We start from the raw sequence: 13,980 nt of genomic DNA, 5'->3' as shown, positions 1-13,980 counted from the left end.
CACACACACACACACACACACACACACACACACACACACACACACACCGTCCCTCCTCCCTGACTCTTCAGCCTCCTTTCCCACAGAAGCCAGTGTGTAGCAGCTGCCCCTAGCAACAGCTGGCTGGTTCACGAATGAGGAAGACAGATTCATCAGTTTTAGCTAAAGACCGAGACTACCCAACCAGGAAGGGAAATAACAACAACAGCTAACATTTATCTGGTGCTTTAAAGTTGGCAAACACTTTACTTACATTATTTGATCCTCACACCAACCTCATGAAGTAGGCACCGTTATTATCCCTGTCTGACAGATGAGGAAACAGAAGTTAATTGTCTTGCTCGAGCACTTAGCTAACATCTGAGGAAGGATTTGAACTCAGATCTCCTTTATTTCAAGTCGTATCTTCTTTCCATCACACCCCATGGCTCTCGTTTTACTCAAATGCTAAATAATGTGAAATAGGGCTCCTAGAAACTCCAGAACCCAGGGAAAGCCTTTACTCCACCTCCTGTAGTACTTAGAGTTCTGACTCTCACTCCCACCACCTCCTTCTCCTTCCCATCCCAGAGTCCCACAGCCTGCACCTTTGATTCAGCTTCAGTTTGAATGGAAAGTTTCTGAGAGATGAGGTTGCCCAGGGCTGCTGCAAGGGGAGAACAAGTGTGTCTGTTACCCCCACCATGACCATAGTTCTCTCCTCCTTCATTGTTCATACACCTCCCACACCAACCTCAGTCTTTTTAGTCCCCCCTCCCTGCTCTGATAAGGCCATGTGTTATTACTGGTTTGGTGGATCTGAACCCTAATTCTGCCTGCTTACTGTCTTTGAGATTTGGGGGATTCAATTCAACAAATATTAAGTACCTGCTATGTTCTAGGTCCCCCAGGGCCAAAAAAGACCAAAAAAAAAAAGCACTTAAGTTTTAAATACTTTAAAAAAAATTAAATTCAACTGGGGGTGGGTAAGTACAATACTTACCAATATATCTAATGTAAAAGGGAGGAGAGGGGGAGAGACAGACAGAGCTAATAGTGAGGAATACCGAAAGGCCTTGGGTGGGAGGAGGCATCTACGCTTTCACTTAGGATTTTAAGAGGTGATTGCTGCACTTCTGTGGACCTCAGTTTCCCCATTTATAAAATAAGGTGGCCTCATTAACCTCCTAGGCACCTTCAAGCTCCAAATGTGTGGTCCTTTGACTCAAGGAGCAGGGACTGGCTCCCCCAAGCCAGCTCTGCTGGGTGAGGCAGAAGGGAGAGGCAGTGGTAAGCAGAATGAAGTTACCCCCCTAAGGACGAGGAGGTCTTCACTTTTCCCTGGGTCGGGTTTTAAATGGGAGAAACAGCAGATGCCCTGGAAGGTCTGTCTGGTTATCAAGTGCTGTGGGAACTTTCCCAGCCCTGGCAGGCTGCATTGCCAGAAAGGCAAGCAGGATTTGCACCCATTTTCAAGTCGGAAACGAGGAAGACAATGCCTCGTAGTAAAAGGGAGGTCTCCGGTCAGGGGAGCCCTGCAGTGTATGGTAGAGGCACCAGGTGGAACCACTAAACTACATTTCCTCCCAGGGCAGAATTGTCCCAGTCCTTCTGCTGATTTGCTCAAGGCCCTTAGATGATGGAACTTCCCGCTTCCTCCTTCTCATCCCCCAACCCTTCCTGTGGAGTGTTCACACTTCCTGGGGAGCTTGAGGGGGAAGGGAGTATAGTCAGTCAGCGAGCTAGGGCACCTCCAGCTCCTGCAGAAACTAGGAAGGCCCCCTGGGGGGAATAGTGAAGAAAGCAAACCTAAGTGCCCCAAGAGCCTATCTGAAAAGACTAGAGTGGACCCGCCCCTGCCCCAGGCTCTTCTTCCTCCAGCCTTCCCTAGGTTTCTGGCAAATTCCCTTTCTATCCTAGGGCATTCACCATCTCTGACTATGGACCCTGCTGTCAGATTACTTCCAGGATGGGTGATGTCTTTTGGTGTGGACACTCTCTCCACCAATGACAATCACTAGCCCTCGACGCTTCACTTGACTCTGTTAATTATTGTGATGGAGGAAAAAAATCATCATTCCCCTTTAACCAGCCTTTGGTTATAAACCTCAGATTTTAGCTAGACCAGTTCTTAAAACACAGGCGTGGTCTCCCATCAAACCCATACTCCTAGATTTAAATCCTAAAGGGAGTTTCTGGCCCATCCCAAAAGATGAGGAAATAGAGGCCAGAGGTGAGGGCAGACCTAAGATTCGAACTCAGTTTTTCTGAATCCAAATCCAGCCCAGTTTTTTTTACACTGACTCCTACTTTAATGCTGGGTTCTAAGGCCAGTTGTGTCTTCATACTCGGCATTCAAGAAGCATGACTACTGAGAGTAAGAGAGGAGTAGTTATCCTCACAGAAAATAGATATATGCTTTTGGGATGAAGGAGGATTTGAAACCAACCCCTGCCCTGCCCCCCCCCCCAGCCCTCCCTGAAGTATCCCATTAGAAGGCAGAGCTCATCATATCCGTCCAAGTACTTAATCTTACCGAACAGGAAACTGAGTCCTGGAGAAGGACAGTGATTTGTTCACAGTAACAGAGAAAGGTTCATTCAACATAATAGAGATTGAAAGCCAGCTGTGAACCCAGGGAGACCTGGGTTCAAGACCTGCCTCTGACATATCCCGGCTGTGTGACCAGAGTCAAATCACTTAACGTCTCCAGGTCACTCTCTAAGAATGAAATTGGCAGAGGAAATACTGAACTACTTTGGGAAGGGAATTTGCTTTCCTGAGAGTTCCCTGTACCAATGAAATCACAGGTCTGCTCCCTATCTTGGTATGACAAGCACTGCTTGTACAAAGATAATAAGTAAACAGACCCTGCCCTCAGGGGATGCGTATTCTATCAGCAGACAAAATCGAACCCATTGAGGCTTGGAAGGGAGGGTACTTCCTAACCACCTCATATTTCATTTCTGTGGACATATCTTCTATGTTGTTGAGTTTTCTTGGCAAAGACACTGAAGACGTTTGCCATGTCCTTCTCCAGCAAGCAGGGACAAGTGACTTGCCCAGGGTTACACAGCTAGTGTCTGAGGTCTGATTAGAACTCAGGTCCTCCTGACTGCTGGGCCAGGTTCTATGTTTCTTCTATATTGTTGTTATTCATCCTTCATCCTCTTTTGGTTAGTAGTTGGTGGTGATGGTAGTAAGGAAGGTGATCACTCCCCTCAATCATGGCTGCTGGGGTCAGGCCAGAAGCAGAGCTGATGGTCTAACCCTTGGGTTCAGAGTCCTGAGCTGCCTCCATCAGGGCCTGAGGGGAAGTGGCATTCAGGGGTGGCTGGTCTCCTGTCACACACTGCCTTCTGTGTTTCCAGCAGATTGCCTTGCAGCAAGAAGACAATCTCCCTTTTCCTGCCTTGTCACCCTGCCTAAAGGGTCCCCTTCTCTGCTTCAAGGCAGCCCATGCTGTTGGCAAAAAGTAAGACCAGTTCACTGGGCCAAGGAAGAAGAGACACCTACTCTGTGTCCTGGGCTTCCCTCCCCACCTCTAGACCATGCTAGAATGTAGGTTCCACCAGTCCAAACCCCAGCTGCTTCTCTGTTCTATCTCACTATCATTCCAGCTTGATCATAGCCCCGTCGCTGGAATACCATCCTGCTTCCCAATCTCTTTCTTAGAGTACAGTTTTTGTTAGCTGTCCTTTAAATCTCCAACACTGTGCTGTAGGACAATTTCCCACCTTGGTGCAAAACCCCCGCTACCTACCTTTGTTATAACTCTGAGTCAGAGAACCTGGGTTTAGCTACTATCTCCTTCACTAGTTGTGTGACTTCACCATTCTGAGCTTCAATTTTCTCATCTGTAAAATGGGAGAAATAACACATATAGTTCCTACCTCACAAAGCTGTTGTGAGGAACAAAAGAGATAATATCTGTAAGTGTTTGAATGCTACAAAACTTGATATAAATGTAAGATATTGTTACCAGGACCGGACACCACATTTTGAGAAAGATGTTGACAAACTGGAATGTGTCCACAGGAGGGCATCTGAGACGGCAAGGGGCTTGGAGGCCATATCAGTGGGAAGAAATTAGTATGTTTAACCTGGAGAAGAGACAGGGCAAGATGGCTATTATCAGGTATGTGAGGGGCTATTTTGGAGGTAGGATGAGGCTTGCTTTTCTTAGCCCCAGAGGGCAGAACCAGGGACAGCAGAAAAAAGGTACGGAGAGGAGATTTAAGTACGATGTCAGGAAAATCCTCCTAACGGTTAGGTCTGGCCAAAAGTCAAAAGGGCTGCCTTGAGAAAGAGTAGATGTCCCATCTCTGGAGGTCTTGAGTGGAGATTAGATAACCATTTATCAGGAATGTTGTCAAGAAAGAATTTTCATATAACTATGGGCTAGAACAGATCCCCACTGAGGATGATTCTATGGCGTTCCTAGCATCAAGAGTCATTGCATGCAGTGGGGCTGTTGATAACAAGGAGAGCCCTGGGAAGTACCAAGGAGAGGAGCAGTCTATGGGGAATGAGTCCAAAATCCTCTGGATCAAGCAAAGCTAGCAAAGACCTCGGGTGGGATTGGAATGATCCTACATTCAATAACCAGATGCCTTGAAGAATGTGTGGTTCATCAATCTCCATATTGATTAATACACTTAGCTAATGCCCATTATTTGTTAAGACAAGGCTAATTTTTTAAAACCAGGTAAATTTGAACAATTAGTAGTAATTAGTGGTAAGATGTTGGCTCTTTCTCTTCTAAGGAAGAAGCAGGAGCATTAAAGAAGACAAGACAACAAGAGACCTGGGTTCCAAATCTGCCTGACACTTACTAGCTAAGAGCAAGTCACTTTGCCTCTGTGAAGCCCAGGAATCTCTTCTCTACCGTGTTTCCCCAATAATAAGACACTGTCTTATAATTTTTTTTGGACAGGAAAACACCAGAGGGCTTATTTTCAGGGGAGGGCTTATTTTAATGAACATTGACAGCAATTTTAATAAACAGGTAAATGTGAACAAAAAAATGTATCTTTATTCAACAATGAATTCAATAAAGAACAGGATGACGCGCTCACTGCTGCAACTCTGATTGGATGCAGCTCAGAGCGCAATCTCAATAGGGCTTATTTTTGGGGGAGGGCTTATTTTAGAGGAATCTTACACAGTAAGGGGAGTGCTTATTTTCGGGATAGGTCTTATTATCGGGGAAACACGGTATATATGACTATCATACTTATCTCCCAGGGTTGTTGTGAGGCTCAAATAAGATAATACATAAAAAAAACTTTAAAACAGAGGTTATTGCCCTACAATGAGGAAAAAATACATCTTTATTTTCACTAACCTTTGTTTTCCTTTGCAATCCTATGTATTTTATTTGACATGTTAAAAAAATATATATTATTCTGAAAAGGGATCCACACGTTTCACCAGACCGCCAAAGGGGATCTTGACATGAAAAGTGGTTAAGAAAGCCTGTTTTCAAGTATTACATAAATATATTATTAATCACAACAATAATCCTAACTATGACTTTTGGCATTTCTCTGGGCCTCAGTTTTCCCTTCTGTAAAATGAGAGGATTGGGTTAGATGATGCCTTAATTCCTTCCAGTTGACTTTTGTATATCTCTTTGTAAGAGTGACATATGACAACGCTGGGAGGGAGCATCTGTGATTTCATCTATAGGGGGAATTCCCAGTGTGGAAACTCTTTCTACCCTGTCTATAACTCAATAGGTAAGTCCTAGGGAGCTGTTGGAGACACATAGTGATTAAGTGAATAGTCCAGGGTCACACAACCGCTAAGCACCACAGCATCAAACCCAGCTTTCTTTGACTTCAAGCCCAGCAATCTATCCATTATGCCAAGACTGCCACTATGAGGTAAACAGGCAAGGATTAATGATGCTCCTTTTATAGCTCAGCAAAGTGATTCAGTCATTTAATTTTGTTAGGGTACTGAGAGGGATAAGAACCTTAAGATGAGGTCCTAAAACATTTGGAGAGATACTTAATACTTTTTTAAGGCACCCCTTTCCATCACCTTTCTTCTCTCACCCTGATTCTACCTGCTTACACACATGCCCCTCATTGGTGGTAAGGACCAAGAAGCAGCTATTTTAGAGGCAGCCCAGAGCCCCACTGTGCAGGCGGGAGTTCTGGATCCTGGTCAATCTCTATGATGGTATGAGCTATACTGGATGTGTTTATCCCCAAACTCCCTCTTTGGACAAGTTTTAAATAGGGTAAGGGACCAATGGAGGTGGTGGGAGGGGGGAGAAAGAATGCCATAAGAATAATTTCTTCTAGAATGATCTAAATGTAAAGAGCTAATATCAACTCTCCTTCTCCAGCTGATGGCCACAGATGCGGATGAGGGTGATAATGGGCGTGTGTGGTACCGTATCCTCCATGGTAAGTGTTATAAACCTTTATTTCTAAAGGATAGGCATCATCATCTCCTGGTTTAAAACCTTAGTCCCCCTCCAAAAAGGTCCCTGACTTGCCCTGACACCCTTGTAGTCTATAGATAACCATGAAAAGGTTGGGGAGAGTGGAGAGAGAAAAGGACAAACTTTTTTATTATTATGCATGTGTGCATGTGTGTATTGTCCATGGGAAGGGATAGATAGAGGGAGAGGGATGGAGAGAGACAGAGAGACAGAAACAGAGAAGGAGAGAGACAGAGAGACGGAGGGAGAGGGAGAGAGACAGAAAGACAGACAGAATTACATTTGCAATAACAAATTGTATCTACAACACCCTTGCACACAATGCCTGGCACATAGTGAGTACTTGGTAAATTCTTAATTGAGTGTTTTCTTGTTAATCCTTCCTGGGTCCTCTGAAGAACTGAAAAATTCAAGTTTTGTCCCCAGCTCCCCAAGCCTGAGAGGGTTCAGTGCTTCAGGGGTCTCTTGAGAACTTTAAAGTATTGGAATCAACTTCTAGGTTTTCCAAGTGCTGGGGGTTCGACACCCCCAGGCAATCAGGATACTATGACCTTTAACATATGCATTACCAGGAGAATAAAAGTGTTATCAAGGACACAACCATCTCTGACCTTATGACCTAAAGTCATTTTGATGTATTCCTTAAGTCTGCCACCACCACCCCACTCACAATTTACATTACCTACTACATGAGACCCAACCCTAACCCCAAAATACACACATAATGTAGGAGAACACAAGCCTGGCCCCTTAAGGAAGGCCATCCAGTTACTTGACTGCCAACATTGTGCTGCTTTACCACACAGAGAACTCCCCCTGACTCTCTTGCTTTCCTTCAGCCTTCAAACCTGCAATATAAGGAAGTTATATTGCAATATAAGTTTAGAAAAACCAACCCAGAAACCTGAGTTAATTCCACTGTTAGAGGTTAATTGCAGGAAGCAAGTCTGGAGCTCAGGTCAGGATTATTAGTGGCAGACAAATCCTTCCTTCCACAGATTATTCACCCTACCTTTCAGATCATGGTACTATAAGTCCACCTACCTACCTCTAACCCATCTTCCTCCCTACCCTTTCATTGGAGGGTATATGTGCTTGGATTTCCTTACATGGACCTGAAGCATCTGAACTCATATCAGCAAGGGCATTGACCTCATTGCTGCATTTTGTATGCCTTCTGGTTGCCAAAGTCTTGACACCTGCCTGCTGTTTGGACTCACTAATCCACCCAACCAAGTCATTCCTGTCAATGCATCCATGCCCAGCATTTTTCTCATGGCTTTTCCTTTTTGCTTTTCTCTTGAATAACTCGTCCATGCCAATGACCCCTTCTGGCCTTCAAGGTCTTGCCAGGAGGAGCAGATGACCAGCTCCCAAACTTCTTTTTTTGATTGCCTTGCCTGGTCAGAGGCTTGAATTTCACAGCCCTATAGATAAAATCCCTAGGCTCTCCTCTTCATGGCAAGGTAGACCCTGGTTAGCTGCTACTAATGGAGTTTGGGAAGGAGTTAGAGCATAGGTTCCCAAGGGTGATACTGCCCCCTGGGAGCACTATAACAATCCAGGTGGGTGGCAGTAGCTTCTGGTGCAACTGGGGGGCATTGATTAAAAATAAAGGGACCATGGAAACATAAGGAAAGAAGAGATTTTTGAAAGACTGCTAATTCATGTTTCATCTGTTATGTAACAGAGTTAAAGTCATAGTGATTATATTATTTCCCAGATAAACACACAAAATGCAAGTTATAACTGATCAGTGGTCAAATCCACTTACAGGTCTTAACAAGCAAGTGTTGGCAGGAGAGTCTGTCTATCCCTATCTCCTCTCATTATATTCCTCTCTCACCTCTTAATTTCACCTTTTAAGTATCATCCCTTCCTGTTAAATTGGTCCTGTGCCCTCTATGTATACCTGTAAACATATATACACACAGTCACATATGTATTCATATGCCCTCATATATATATATATATTTCTAATCCCTTTAACTACTGAGAAAAGTTTCATAAGTTACAATTATTGTTTTTCCATGTAGGAATGTTAATAGTTCAACTTTGGTAAGTTCCTTATGATTTCTTTTCCCTGTTTATCTTCTCATGCTTCTCTTGCTTCTTGTATCTGAATGTCAAATTTTCTATTCAGCTCTGGTTTTTTCAGCAAGAATGCTTGAAAGTCCTCTATTCCACTGAATGACCATATTTTCCCCTGAAACATGATACTCAGTTTTGCTGGGTAGGTGACTCTTGGTTTTAATCCCAGCTCCTTTGACCTCTGGAATATCATATTTCAAGCCCTTGGATCCGTCAGTGTAGAAGCTGCCAGATCCTGGGTTATCCTGATTGTGTTTCCACAATATTCAAGTTGTTTCTTTCTGGCTGCTTGTAGTATTCTCTCCTTAATCTGGGAATTCTGGAACCTGCCTATAATATTCCTAGGAGTTTTCTTTTTGGGATCTTTTTCAGGAGGTAATCGGTGGATTCTTTCAACCTCTATTTTGCCCTCTGGTTCTAAAACATCAGGGCAATTTTCTTTGAGAACTTCCTGGAGGATGATTTCTAGGTTCTTACTTTAGTCATGGCTTTCAGGTAGTCCAATAATTTTTAAATTATCTCTCCTGGATCTATTTTCCAGGTCAGTGGTTTTTCCCATGAGATATTTCACATTGCCTTCTATTCTTTCATTTGTTTGGATCTGTTTAACAGCATCTTGATTTCTCATAAAGTCATTAGCTTCCATTTGCTCCAATCTAATTCTGAAGCAATGATTCTTCCCATTGAGCTTTTGAGATTCTTTTTCCATCTGGCAAATTTGGCTTTTTAAGGCATTCTTCTCCTCCTTGCCTTTTTGAGCCTCCTTTGCCATTTGAGTCAGTCTGTTTTTTAAGGTATTATTTTCCTCAGTCAGGCTGTTGACTCTCATTTCACAATTTTCTTGCATTGTTCTCATTTCTCTGCCCAATTTTGCCTCCACTTCTCTTATCTGCTTCTTAAGGTCCTCTATGGCCTGTAACCAGCTTGTATTTTCCTTTGAAGATTTGGTGCAGGAGTTCTGACTTCACTGCTTTCCTCCTGTTCCATGCTTTGCTCCTTTTTGTCCCCAAAATAGGAATGTAATGTTGGAATCTTCTGTCTGCTTTGTTTCCTTTGCCTGCTCATTTTGCCACTCAATTACTTGACTTTTGGGCTTTTTGCCACAGTAGGACTCTACCACCAGACAGGGGAGCTTTCGTCCCAAACGCTGGGGTTTTTAATACTAAAGGTATTAGATGGGTGCCCTCTCTGAGGTCTCCACACGCTCTGGCAAGCTAGACACACACCCCAGGACCTCCACCCTAGACTGCAATCCAGATCCAAGCAGGTTAAAGCAAGAGCAATTACCCCTCAGACTGGTGCTTGGTTTCCCTACACTCTGCAGGCCAGGAGCTGAAGCTGCCACATGGCACTGGCTGGCTGTGCCGGTGTCTCAGCGGCTTCTCGCCCTGGAGGTAAAAGCCATGCACTCCCACTTACTGGTCCCAAAGTCCAGACTGCACTGTCCTCTCACTTTGTCCTTCACATCTATGTGTTGATAAGTCTGGAAACTGCCACAGCTGCTGCTGATCTGGAGTCCCTCGGGCCCTCGGCTGGTCAGGCCCGCCCTGTGGCTAAAGCCTCGTGTGGGCCTGGGCTCGGCTCCCAGAGCGCTGAGCTGGCTGATTCCTGCCGGCCTGCCAGGCTGTCCTCAGTGGGAGGTTAGCTTCTCTGTGTCATTTTGTGGATTCTGCAGCTCCAAAGTTTGTTTAGAGTCCCCTTTTTACATGGATTGGGGAGAGTGGAAGCCGGAGCCGCGGGAAGGTGGTGCTTCTACTCTGCCATATTGGCTTCACCCCCTTCACTTTCTTTCTTAAGGTTGATATAATTTCCCAGAATTGAATGGTCTGTACCCTGGCCCCGGCCCAATCAAGTGCAGTCATACCCCAGGGGAATCCTTTGCCTGTGACAAGTAGACTTCCTACTCCTTCTTTCCCTCCCCCAACATGCTACCAAGTCAGACTAGGGTTTCCTGCATCACAAACACCAGCCCTGGTGAACTTAGAATAGCAAGTATTCCCTCTGGCTGGTCTCTCTTTGTCTAGTGTTTGGGTTGCTCTCCTACAGTCCCTAGCACAGGGTCCACAGCACTACTGGCCCGAATCATGAAGGTTGCCATGTTGTAAGCATAGTTCATAGTGAGGCTGGTACTCTCTCCTGTAGACAGCAGCCATCTCTGACTAACTGGAGCCCCAGGTGCACCGGCTTGGGACTCTCCAGCTGTCCCAGGATGATTCAGGATGATCCCAATCTGCCCTCTCATGCTGTGTTCCAGTCAGCCATATGGTCATGTCCAACAGAGCTTCCAGTTCTCTACATACAGGCTGTCCATTTACCCTGACACAGTGCCTCCCTGCAAGCTCATCCTTCTCCCAACTCCATGAATCGCCCTGGCTGTTCCCCATGCCTGGAATGCTCTCCCTCCTCATCTCCACTTCCTATCTTCCCACCTTCCTGATCCCCCTTCATGCCCATGCCTTTCCTCCCTTAATTGCTTCCTATTTATCCCACAAGTACCTTTCACCCTCATTGGACTGGGAGCTCCTTGAGGGCAGGGAACATTTTGCCTTTCTTTGTGTCTCTAGCCTTGACACAGGGAGGGCACTTAATAGATTGTGGCTGACTTGACTTGAATAGTGCAAGTGTTGCTATCCCCATTTTACAGGTGGGGAAAGTGAGGTTCAGAAAATTCAAAAAAGGTTTGCCCAAAGCCGCACAGCCCAGAGTTATCAGAGCCAGTTCTCCTAACTTGGGGTTCAGGGCTCTGTTCACTGTGCCATACAATTCAGCTGCTAGAACTTCCCAGAAGCTTTGTCCACAAACAGAATCAGAACAGCATGTGCCAAGACATCCTAACTGCTAAGGGGTTCATTCACTGATTCCTTTATTCCCCTTCTGGCCTTCCCACCCCACCCCCATGCTCTCAGCCCTTTCTCAAAAGTATCAGCTGTTGGTGTTTTGGTTGATTGGGATTTTTGTTTTCAAAGAAACTGGTTATGAAATCAGGAAGGCCTGGGTTTGAATCCCACCTTAAATACTTACTGTGTGACCCTGGGCAAGTCACTCAACCTTCCAGAGTCTCAGTGGGTTCATATTTAAAATGAGATGTGATCACAAACATCAAATAAAAGGATACAAAATATAAAATAAAATGAGATAAAGGTCTTTGGACTCGAGGGTGTCACATAAATGCCAACCACCATAATGTTTGCCTCTGTGTGCATCTGTCCAGGTAACCAGGGAAACAACTTCCGGATCCATGTCAGCAGTGGGCTTCTGATGCGAGGTCCTCGGCCCTTGGACCGAGAACGAAACTCCTCCCACGTGCTGGTGGTGGAGGCCTATAATTATGACCTGGGACCCATGAGGAGCTCCGTCAGGGTAAGACCACCCTCCTCATGATGAAGGGTCCATGGGGTGGGGTAGTGTGGCACAGTGGGTACAGCCTTAGACCTGGAGGTGGGAATTTCTTGGTTGCTGTGGGACCCTGGAGAAGTGATTTAAGAGCCTCATTTCTTCTCTAGTGAAACAGGCTGATAGTCTCCTTAGAGCCTTCTTTACAGCTTTGTAAAGTACCTCACACACCTCAAAGTGTCATTTAAATACTAACTATCTGTTGTTATTTATTCTTCTCTACTCCCCAAAATAAAGTATAATGACTATTATATTTACTATTTAGAGACTGACTTTTCCATAAACTTTTAAGGTTTTCATAATGCTGTATATACACTATCGCATTTGAATCTCCCAACAAGCCTACAAAGTAAGTGCTACAAATATTATTATCCCCATTTTACAGATGAAGAAACTGAGGCAGACACAGGTTAAGTGACTTGCCTAGGGTCATACTGCTAATGAGTCACAGAGGCAAAATTCGAACCTAAGCCTTCCTAATTGCAGAATTCCTTCTTCTCTATCCACCACGCTATATTGTCTCCCTAAAGCATCAAGGACATGGCATCCATCTGTGACATTAACACCAGGGCCATGCCAATGGGGTAGTGAGCATGGATTCTGCCAGAAGAGGTTAAAGTGAGGGGCAAGGGATTATAAGTGTCATGGCTGCTAGGTGGCTCCATAGTGCCCAGGACCTGGAGTCAGGAAGACCGGAGTTCAAATTTGACCTCAGACATTTACCTGACCCTGGGTAAGTCACTTAACTCTGCCTCAGTTTCCTTATCAGTAAAATGGAGATAATAATAGCACCTACCTCCCACGGTTGTTGTGAGGATGAAATGAGAAAATAATTGTAAATCGCTTAACACAGTGCCTGGCACATAGTAAACACTATATAAGTGATGGCTATTAATGTTATCATTATTAGGGTTTCTACACAGAATCTGGGGCTCTGATTACTGCCATGGATTCAGCTTTATCTTCAGCCTTGGATAAATCCCTTTGTTCTGTCTTTGCCTCGGTTTACCCACCAGTGCAAAGAATGCACTGAGTTACTCATAGTTGGAGCAGAGGTGGAAGAATGATAAAAATAGGCATCAAAGTAGGCAAATAGATGTGGGAGATACCCTTACTGTTCACAGGTTTTATCCATACCTAAGCTCTTCCAGTTCCCTCTCCAGTTCTTACCTGCCCTCTTCCCATCAGTCCGAAAGAGATAGGAAATCAGCATCCTTTCCCAATGATCATGATCTTGTGAAACTGAATGGGAGAGAGACTTCAGGCCAATCCCCTGAGCACGAGACTTAACTGAAGGTCTGTGACCTGGCCCAGGCAGGACACAAGCCTGGATGTTTATTTGAAGGAATAAGCTAGAAGGAGGCCACACAGCTTTCCTTTGGGTCAAGTGTGTTTAGGTGGAGAATTGAAGCCTAGGTCTTCATGCCTTTCCAAGGAAAGCAAGTAGGGGGTGTGAGCCTTCTGTATGATTTAGGATTTGCAGATTGTCTTTCATTGCTTAATTCTGTGGAATGAGTAGCCTAGGGCAGTTGGACAATTCTTGGAGATGAAAATAAGGAAGGAAAGAAGGAAGGAAGGGAGGAAGGAAGGAGAAGGAGGAAAGAGAGGAGGATGAAAGAAAGAAAAAGAGAGAAAGATGAAAGAAAGAAAGTGGAGGATAAAATAAAGAGAAAGGAAGAGGATGAAAGAAAAGAAGGAAGAAAGAGAAAGGAAGAAAAAAGGAAGAGGAGAATGATGAAAGAGAAAGGAGAATGAAAGAAAGAAAAAAAGAAAGTGGGAAAGAAAGAAAGAAAAGGAAGAAAGGATGAGAGAAAGAAAGAAAAGAAAAGAGGATGAAAGAAATTGGAGGGTGAAAGAAAAAGAAAGGACAAAAGAAAGAAAAGGAAGAAAGAGGAGGATGAAAGACAAAGGAAGAAAAAGGGAGAGGAGGAAAGAAAAGAAAGAAAGAAAGAAAGAAAGAAAGAAAGAAAGAAAGAAAGAAAGAAAGAAAGAGAAGAGAAGAGAAGAGAAGAGAAGAGAAGAGAAGAGAAGAGAAGAGAAGAGAAGAGAAGAGAAGAGAA

The 13,980-nt window shown here is 44.5% G+C and overlaps 1 protein-coding gene across 1 annotated transcript in view; it reads left to right on the top strand.

The window, feature by feature from the left end:
* Nucleotides 1–13,980, top strand: part of CDH23 (cadherin related 23) — a 620,897-nt gene that overhangs the window by 483,935 nt on the left and 122,982 nt on the right. The window contains exons 28-29 of the mRNA XM_069071099.1: nt 6,338–6,398; nt 11,739–11,887. Of these exons, the coding sequence (XP_068927200.1) occupies nt 6,338–6,398; nt 11,739–11,887 (210 nt within the window). The remainder of the gene's footprint in view (nt 1–6,337; nt 6,399–11,738; nt 11,888–13,980) is intronic.

This window comes from Petaurus breviceps, unplaced genomic scaffold, assembly GCF_028583685.1.
Source record: "Petaurus breviceps papuanus isolate PSGF00001 unplaced genomic scaffold, PetGlider_PUasm1.0 90825, whole genome shotgun sequence".
Classification (NCBI taxonomy): Eukaryota; Metazoa; Chordata; class Mammalia; order Diprotodontia; family Petauridae; genus Petaurus; species Petaurus breviceps.
The sequence above is the reverse complement of the archived record's forward strand: the minus strand, read 5'-3'. Positions and strand labels throughout refer to the sequence as shown.